Source organism: Pteropus vampyrus, unplaced genomic scaffold (assembly GCF_000151845.1).
Source record: "Pteropus vampyrus isolate Shadow unplaced genomic scaffold, Pvam_2.0 Scaffold35, whole genome shotgun sequence".
NCBI classification, from domain to species: domain Eukaryota; kingdom Metazoa; phylum Chordata; class Mammalia; order Chiroptera; family Pteropodidae; genus Pteropus; species Pteropus vampyrus.
The window spans coordinates 6,587,923-6,597,210 of NW_011888816.1; the positions used below are offsets into that span (position 1 = coordinate 6,587,923).

Below are 9,288 nucleotides of genomic sequence, written 5' to 3' on the forward strand. Positions count from 1 at the left end.
AAGAAGCAGTTAAGATGAATTTTAACCTAGTCCAAGGCTACCAGCCGTGACCTGTCCTCTGGGCCCACCAAGCCCTGATGCCGCTGTCAGAGAAGGAAGCAGGACGTGAGTCCCTTTCCGTCAGCCCCGCTGGGCCATAGGGCCTGGTCCCCCTTCCCCACACATAGTGTAGAGTTTTCTAATTTAAAACGTTTTTATTTATACAAAAAAAGGACAAACTTAAAAAATATTGGCACTCACTTGAAAAGAACTAGAGTGACATAAACTGTTAGTGGTCTATACTAGTATTCTTCAAAATTTATTAATAGAAACAGACATATTTAAATGTAACACTGGACAAAAAACAAAGAGAAAAGATCAGAATACCAATGACACTGGAGAATCTCGCTTCCACGTGACATTTCTTCGCACAGAACTAGCACCATTAGTTCAGGAACCACAGATTTAACTATAATTGCTTCTAATATATAAAATACCTTATAAAGATTATGTAACTATCTAGTAACAAAGTTATTCCAAAAACTTATTTAAAAATCAATCAGAATTTACCTTTTGAAATGGACAAAAATGGTTTAAAAATTGATCCAATTCTATGGCTTATCAAAGGAAATGAGCCATAATTACTTTTATTGGAAGAAAGTGCCTGAATTCAGCTTCTGGCTCCCTTCTAAACACCATCCAGGTATAGTAAATTGAATATTACATAGGAGTAAGAGCACATCTAAAACTGGTCTCAGAAAATATTTTCCTAGACTATAAAAATACTAAATGGAATACAAAAGTTTCAGAATATACAGCAAATAGACTACAGCAAACAAATATTTAAAACATACTTAAAACTATCTTATACCACAATCATCATAAACATCAAGTATTATTCTAATAATCTTTCTGTGATTCATTCTCAGTCAACGTTTATTTCCCTTTGTCTTGTTATAATGTCAGATACAGACTAAACTCTGTGTTTCTAGCAGAAGTTACTGGAGGCACCACTGAATAATTCTTGGTATTCAACAGGTTCTCAAAGTGCTAAAAGTGCGATTGTAGTCAAGCCTGTGTTTTAAATCGGGGGTCAGCACACTACAGTCCGGGGGCCAAATGTGACCCACTGCTTTGTGCAGCCTGTGCGCACAGCCACACTCATTCTATTATGTATTGTCTGTGGTTGCTTTCACGTGACAAGAGCAGAACTGAATAGCTATGACAGAGGCTGTGCGTGGCCTTTTGGTCCGCAAAGTCCACAACATTTACTATCTGGCCCTTTACAGAAAAAGTTTGCCAAGCCCTATTTTAGATAAACTACTACAGGAAATTTTTCGGGGAATAAGAATAAGGTAAGACGGTCCCAGATTAAAAAAAAATTTGGCTGAGATTTGCTAATTCCATCATACGGTACCGTGGCAGATCAAAAGAATACACATTTGGATTGGCAACTCTAGGTATTAAAATATTCTGGCATTGTAAGCAAAGTCTGGCTATGATAAAGTACCTTCCTTTCTCTGTGAACTAGCCATTGTGTATCAAGTAACTCATGTACCTGAATATAGCAACGTACTCACTGTTCAACCCAAACCATCTGTGTGGCTCCCAAGCACAATTTCTAGCCTTTCGAAATAAATAATCTTGTACCCTTAGCAAAGGATAGAACTAGAAGCGTACCTGTCCCATCTCTTTATTGGTATAGATTCTATATGTACTGTTCTGTGTACCTTTCAGAACCCTTCCCTGTGACATGCATCGTAATAATTAGTACTACTACTTCCCAGGGCCACAAACATGTCCCTTTTGACAAAGCGGACTAAGTTTTCGAGGGGGCACATGGGCTTGGGAGAACGCTTATGGTGGTCCTGGCAAAAAGAGGTGTGGAATGTGACATCGACACCGTTGTAAAGGATCCGGACGGAATGCTCACTGGGCTTTTCTCTGTCTTGCCAGAGCTCAAAGATCAACCTGGCTGCAAACCTTGGGAACCTGGCTTCCGTCAGGCCCAAGGCACTGAGAAGTGGTGACAGAGTGACATCGTGAGCAGAATAGAGGGCAAAGATCTCTTCTTTCCTGCCCTCGGCGGCACGCTGCATCCGGCTGATGGTCTGGTTCAGGATGGGGTGGGCACCCAGGAGTGCGTAGCCCAGATACAGTTTCTTCTCCCGCCTCTCTCGCTCATCCTCTATCTGATGCGTCTTGATCACCTTGAAGTGCTCCATGCCGATACAGCCGTTCCTGGTGCAAGGGAAGCTGACGTTGTGGCAGAAGTGGCAAAGCATGGAGTCTACGGGGTTGGCGGCTCGCAGCTGCTTGGTGGGGATGTCCACGATCTTGGCCATCTCCCCGTAGGCCCTCTCCAGCTGGCTGTTTTTCAAACGTAAGAGGTACTGCCGACGCTGCTCCTTTTCCAGATACTGGTTTCTCACTGGGCAATAGCAGTTTCCAGAGCAGAACAGAGCACTGGGCTGGTGCCTGAAATAAATCTTCTTCCAGTCAAAATCTGGGAGAAAGCCATAAAGCAGGGCCAGCCCACTTTGTAGTGTCCGGCTTTTCCCAGTGGTCTCTAAGTAAAGCTGGTCTGCGGACCAGTCATTTGGTAGGAGTTTGTGTTTCTTTAGATAGATGTCCCTCAGCAGCTGGCCATTCTGCAAATGCTGCACAACTCCTGAAACAGAGTGACACAAGCTTTCCTGACTATCAGCTTAGCCAAAGGAATAGCAAAGGGTCAGTGCCCAATTCTGGAATGCCTTAGATTCGTGTCAGGTATGTAATTGAGCCACTGTGTGAAGTCTGCAAAAATGGGTTCACGTCAACTTATGAAGGGAGCTCCGTGGGGTTCTCTGTGAATGGATGAGCAGAGTGGGCCCTGTCCACTCTGGACCCACGGCCTTTTTGGGGAGCATAAGAACTGTCTTATCTGCTTCACTCCTGCTCTCTTGACTGGCCCCTTCCCCGGGGAGGCCTTGTGACCGGTGGGCCTCATGAGGTAGGAATCACCCCACTGGTGGCTGCCTAGGCTGTGACTGGCATGGGCCTAAGGAGACCTTTGTCTATGTCCAGGGACACACACAACATTCTTCAGTGTGCAAGGAGAGCTAAGGTAACTCACTCAGGTAAAGAGATAAAGTTGCTTGCTGGCTGCTTAGTCCTCTCACTGCTGCGAAACTCCCTCCTTCACCGAAGGATCTCTGCTAACCTTCTAGGTGCATTCTGCCTAATCCTGCCTCATCAACAAGGATGCTCTCTCTGTACGAACATGGAACGATCTCCCAGATGCCCAGATAGACTATTTGGGGGGGAGGGGGGAGGAAGCAAAGTGCAGAACAGTATGTTTATTATGCTTTTACATAAAAAGGGTGGGGGATGAGACTGTATTTGCAGGTGCCTGTGTTTTGCATAAAGGAACTCTGCAAGGGTGCACAAGAAACTACTCTCAACGGTTACCTGGAGATGACGGGGCACAGAAATGGGGTGGATGGAATATGCTCCAAACACAGCCTGCATGTTAGGGATTCTTATATGCTCCAAACACAGCCTGCAGGAGCAAGAATTCCAAGTTTACCTTTTAGTTTTTTTTAGTGTTGAACTACCACAGTATAGTAACAAATTGTCTTGGGGGCGGGGAAAAGCCTGATCTTTAAGCAGAAGATAATTCAAGATTAAAAACAAGCTCATCCTCCAGCCAACGGGATGTAAGGGGATGCAATTTCAGTAACAAATACATATTATCTGAGAGCGTAAACCATATGCAGACTCTGTGACTAGTACTATCATTTATTCAGATGCCCCAGTGGTTTGAACAGCTCCACCGCAAAGAGGAGACAACTTAAGGCTGAAATGCATGAGACAGAGGGAACTGTGTTGGCCCAAGCTGGGGAATAAATCAGAAAAAAAAAACTACGAAGGATGTCCTACTCTGAATGAAGAGTATTGATTGAGAGCAGAATTCCCTCAGGGATCTGGGCCAGGACAAGCCTTAGCCACGTTCACAGTGATTTGCAAAATGAGGCAAACCATGAGTGACGAACATTAAGAATCTGTATCTGGCCCAGTTCATCTCTGTGCCTACCTTGTTTGCTTAGGCTACGCATATTAAAGTTGGAGTGCCTACTGTGTGCCAGACCCTTCTCCTTTAACCCTCACAAAAACCCAATGAAGAAGGCGTATTTCCCTTTTTTCACAGATGAGGGAACTGAGGCCTTGAGCCATTCATAACTGAGAAGTAGTAGAACTCAAGCCCCCGCATGGCCCCAACCTGGGCTCTTGGTCCCACCTCACAGCACCTTCTCCCTACATTTCCATGTGGAAATACTAAGCTCTAGCCACTTAGGGATTCTTATATGCTCCAAACACAGCCTGCATCTTCCTGACTCTGTTTATACCCTTCGCCTTCCTCTGCCCAGAGAAACCCTCGTCCAGCGTCTTGCTCCAACACTCTCTTATCTAGTAGAGTCATCCTTCTTCTTCCTCCAGGTCAAATTAATTCCTTCCTGTTCCCATATGTCACCGGACCTCTAGGACGTTAGCTGCATTCACTGAGCCTAGCATATGCTAGCACGGTGCTAGGCACTTCCCACATGCTATCTAACTTAAGTCACCACCAGCCCCGCTGGGAAGATGTCATTAGTCCCATTTTACAGGTCTGTGTATTCCAAAGCCTGCACTTATTCTACAAGAGCCTGCAGTCCGCAGCAGGACAGTTAGTTGTTCCTACGTGCACTGTCCCACTGCAGCTGGGGGCTCCTTCAGGACAGGCCAGGAAGCATCTTATTCATCCCGCCATGCCCTCCCTGACACTCAACTGCTGCCAAAGCATCCTGAACAGAGTAGGCACTAATGATCAACCTGCTATCGTGTAGTTACTGTGAGATGCCAAAGTGTGCCAGTTATAAATGATTATTATAATTTAATATATTGAAATTTAAAATAGAAGATACAAGTGGCCATTAAAAAAGAATAAGGGAATGGGAGCAAACAATACTACAAAATGATTTCTAGAGTGATACTCATTTGGAAGATGATGATGATAATAAATCAACTGAGAGGAAAGGTCAGAATGAATGATTGTTGCTAAGTGTCTGAGCCTCCCCTTCCCCACTGTTCTCAGGGAACAACAGCCCCTGGACTCAGAGGCTGCGCCCCCACTCTCAGTGCACACTCCCATGGCCCCCGCTGACAGCTTAGCTAAGTGATGGACACTGATCTTCAAGGACACCGTCAGATTCTCTCTCAAGAATTCGGTCTTGCTAGTTCATCTCTGAGTGTGGCTATGACTGCCACTCTGTTAACAGACACACAGCCAAACCATAGAAACCATAAAGGCAGAGACAGATAGCTTTTTTTTTTTCCTGGTTCTAGTCTCTGGAGGCCTGGTCATATTCTTAGAGTCTGTGAGTCACTCTGAATTCTTATATAACAAATGTCCCTTTTTGCTCGGGTTGGTTTTTGTTACTTGCAACTGAGGAATCTAAACAGTGGTTCTCAGCAAACATGGCTCGGGCCTCAGGGACTGTTCGGAGGTTGGGCTGTCACAACAGTATGTGGAGGAACATTCCTGACACCTAGTGGGTGACTGCCAGAGTTCTGGACAGTCTCCATAAGGAACTGTTCTTTGTCCCACATAACTTCTGAATGTACCACAAGATATTCACACACATGAAAAACCTTCTTAAATATTTTAGCCTAGAACCTGTTTTTGTGTCTGTAGACACAAAACCATTTTTGCGTAATATTAATATCCACTGAATTTTCCAGAAATGTGGTATCAACTCAGAGACATCTGTATTTTGTTTTATCAGAACTTGTCAAAAAAAATCATGTCCCAACGTGGTATTAGAGTCACCAATACAACGTCCCTCAATCAGTCTGTATTTCAATTGTCACAGTTACTAATCTACATTTAAGTGTGTGCAACTGATTACGTCACTCTCTTTTCTACTGTAGGTTTGCTCAAGCATTTATGGTGAGGTACACAGAATTATATAATAAATTAGTTTCCTTTTGTTTCTCCTTTATATTACAGTTAGGATACCTGATACACATATTTTAAATTATATATGTAGAAAGGTTGTATTATATTTGACTTTTACTTCAGGATAGTTTGGGAGTACCACAAAATCCTGGTTAGTAAGAGGGGTGCTGGATCTGGTAGAATGAGAACTCCTGTTTTAAGCTAATGCAGAGTTTGTGCATGTGGAAATAACAATCAAAAGCTTTTGACGAAACTCCTTATTCAAGGCTAGTCCTCCAGAGCCTTCAGCTTGCCCCAACTCTGTCACTCACTGTCATTCTCCCCAGAAAGAATGGCTTTCCAAACATGGCAAAACCCAACGGGGCCAACTACAGAACAGAGACTTTCCTGCCATCGAGTCTGAGGTCCTACAATACTGGTAGAACAAGAAAACAGAGCAGGTCTTCCTGATCCTTCCAAAAAGCAAAGGTGCTTTGAGGTCCAAGACCGAAGTAGGAAATGAACCTCTTTGGGGACCACCAGTTCCTTCTCTTCCCAACAAAGTGGTGACCCCCACAATGAACTCACCTACCTACCCTGACAGTGAACTGGCTGCACAATGGTACAAACAGGGCTGCAGAGGAAAAGATGGCCTTCTGTGAGGAACACGCTCGACCAAACAAACTCCTTGCTCAGTGGACGTCTGCTGTACGTATTTCTCCCTGAGATCTGGCACATTAAAACCCATCGGGTGGTTTGAAGTATCTAAGAACATGGGATCAGTTACAAAAATTATGGCCCACTCATAGTGAAATAATATGTAGCCATGAGAAATGACGTTGATGAATAATTATCACTAGGGAAAGATTATGGCAATATGTCATTAAGAGGAAAAGTGGGTTACAAGAGTGTTTAGTAAGATCCCATTGTGGGTATGTGTGTGTGTGTATGCACGCACGTGGGTGCACATGAACCCAGGAAGAAAGATAACTAATTTCTTCGGTGGGATTATGGGTGCTTTAAATTTTTCTTCCTTTTGCTTGTCTTTCCTAACTTCTCTCCCATGAACACATATTGCTTTTGTAATAAGAAATGTTTTTTGTTTTTAATTTTTAGAAATCAGATGTTTAAATCAGATACCTTGGTGAACTCAGAGTTGCTTGAGGCGCCAGTCCTTATTTACCCTGTGAACTTGCAGCACTTCACCTGGGAGTATTCAGCTCCAAATGTGTGCCAAGTGGAAGAGTGAGTGGGAGAATATGAGAGCGAACGGCTGTCACACATACCTGTCTGCGTGAGCTCTCCCATCTCACACAGCGGGTGATTGGGGTAAAGAGGCAGGAAATGTAAGGGGCTTTCGAAAGAGGCTCCGGATCCTTTTGACATGTGACTAACGAAAGCTTCCAATTTAGGGTGATATGGTTTCCTAAAGAGACAACACAGAGATTTAATGGTCAGCGTGCTCTAAAACAGGCCACAACGGTTTCAGCTTCAGCAAGCAAAATCCCAAGCATGTCATGCTCTTTCTCCCTGACAGTAATAGGTACTGGCTCAGTCACTTTTAAATTCCAGTTTCGTTATCACGCGACCACTGATGCCTACACGAAAAATCCCCACTCCATGAGGCCAGTCTGAGCCCCTTTCCTCTGCTGAAGCGCCCATCACTCTCGGCACTGTGGGAGTTGGCTTTGCCTTCCACCACCCTGTTCCCCCAGCCTGCGCCCCTTCTTTCTCTCCAGGGGGCCGCTGACCCCCACCAGGCAGTCACGCCCAGGCTGCCCCTTTGGATGCCATCTGCCTTCCAATCCCGCAGATGTGTTCTCTTGGGCCTTCTCGCTCCTCTCTCCTCCCTCCCTGCAGCCACTAGCTGGGCTCCGGCTCAGGCAGCTTCTGTCCGGATGGCGTGGGCTCCCCTTTGCCTACCTGCAGCCTACTCTTGCCCCTCTAATATTGCCTTCTCCACAGCCAGAAGGATTGACTTAAAAGGCAACCCTGACTCCTCACCGCTCCTCTACATTGCTCCCTTCTGTCTGGAAGGAGCCACACAGGCCTGTCGGTCTGTTCCGGCCCCACCTCATTCTGAGGCTCGGGGTCCCCCAGCCTTCTCCACTCACATGCAGCCAACCAACTAACTTCTCTTCCCCCAACATATCTTGTTCTTTCATGCTTCCAAGACTCCACAAATCGCCCCTTCCTCCTAGAAGACCTACCCCAACCTTTGCCTGGGTAACCTTTAATCCTTAACTTATCTAACCTCTGAAAAATCTCCTTTGAAAAAAATGAACTGTTTAAGATAACCGAGATCTCCACAGCTCTCTATAGTTCACGGTGCATTTTGCACATGCAATATGTCATTTCATGTGGGGTGGTAACAAATAGCTAAAAAAGCGTCTGTTTATGAGAGCTGCTATTTTTTTCTATTTCTGCCACGAAGTACATGTGGTAAATCAAGATTTATCTTTCCAGTCCCTAGTAAACAATTTCCCCGAATGATGAAATGACCTATGAATATATACATATTTTCTCCGAAGAATGAAATGACCTGTGAACATACCCATTTTCTCTGAGTGAGATGACTTATGAATATATACATCTTTTGTTCAAATAATGAAATGGTCTATGAATGTATACACATTTTCCAGATCAACAGAAGTGGACAAATAGAACAGTTCCCAACTAAACTAAATCAGCATGAAAAGAAGCGAAGATGAATTGTTCTAATGCCAGACCCCTGCTGTCTGAAAGCCCAATTAACATTGGCAATGCTTTCAAAATGGTTGCCAAGATGGGTTTAATATCTTTCACAAACGTAAAGCTATAAAAAAATCCATCTTTAAAAAAATATGTTTTGAAATTAGACATAGGGTATAGTCTGATAAATCACCCTGGACCGCTGCGGGACTCCTGTCTTCGCATAAAAACACAGGGTATGTTATTTTTCCTGAGGCTAAAACACATAAATATTTGTAAACTGGGAAATAAAATTTCCAGACTGATAATGAGGCTGCCAATATAAATCCACATAGGCAAAGGCTATCCATCAACAGGAATCAAATGTTCTGCCCTAGGCCACTATTTCGGGTCTGTGATTTGTGAGGATCTTGGAAAGCTTCGCTGCCAACTTTAGAAACGAAATTTCCTACTGAAAGTGTTGCCTGAGATACCCTAGGTTTTTCAGGACATCTGACTACTTAATGATGCATTCATTTCCAACTGTATTCATGAAGATTTATTTTTGGAAGGGCAAGATGAAGATTCACACACACACACAAAAACTTCACTTACAGAAGAGAAACCAAATGGCTGGATCTTTATAACAGGCAGAGGACCAGGTGACTCGAGTCCCTGGGCCT

At 44.2% G+C, this 9,288-nt stretch overlaps 1 protein-coding gene across 4 annotated transcripts in view; it reads right to left on the reverse strand.

Annotated features, from left to right (window-relative positions):
- Positions 1-174: 174 nt before the first annotated feature.
- The window catches only part of PXYLP1 (2-phosphoxylose phosphatase 1), a 72,941-nt gene continuing 63,827 nt past the window's right edge, over positions 175-9,288 (reverse strand). For all 4 annotated transcript variants that reach the window (XM_023529095.1, XM_011357449.2, XM_011357447.2 and 1 more), the window contains 2 exons: positions 7,222-7,361; positions 175-2,650 (listed from right to left, as the gene is read on the reverse strand). In XM_023529095.1, coding sequence (XP_023384863.1) covers positions 1,713-2,650; positions 7,222-7,361 — 1,078 coding nt within the window. In that variant the 3' untranslated portion in view covers positions 175-1,712. The remainder of the gene's footprint in view (positions 2,651-7,221; positions 7,362-9,288) is intronic.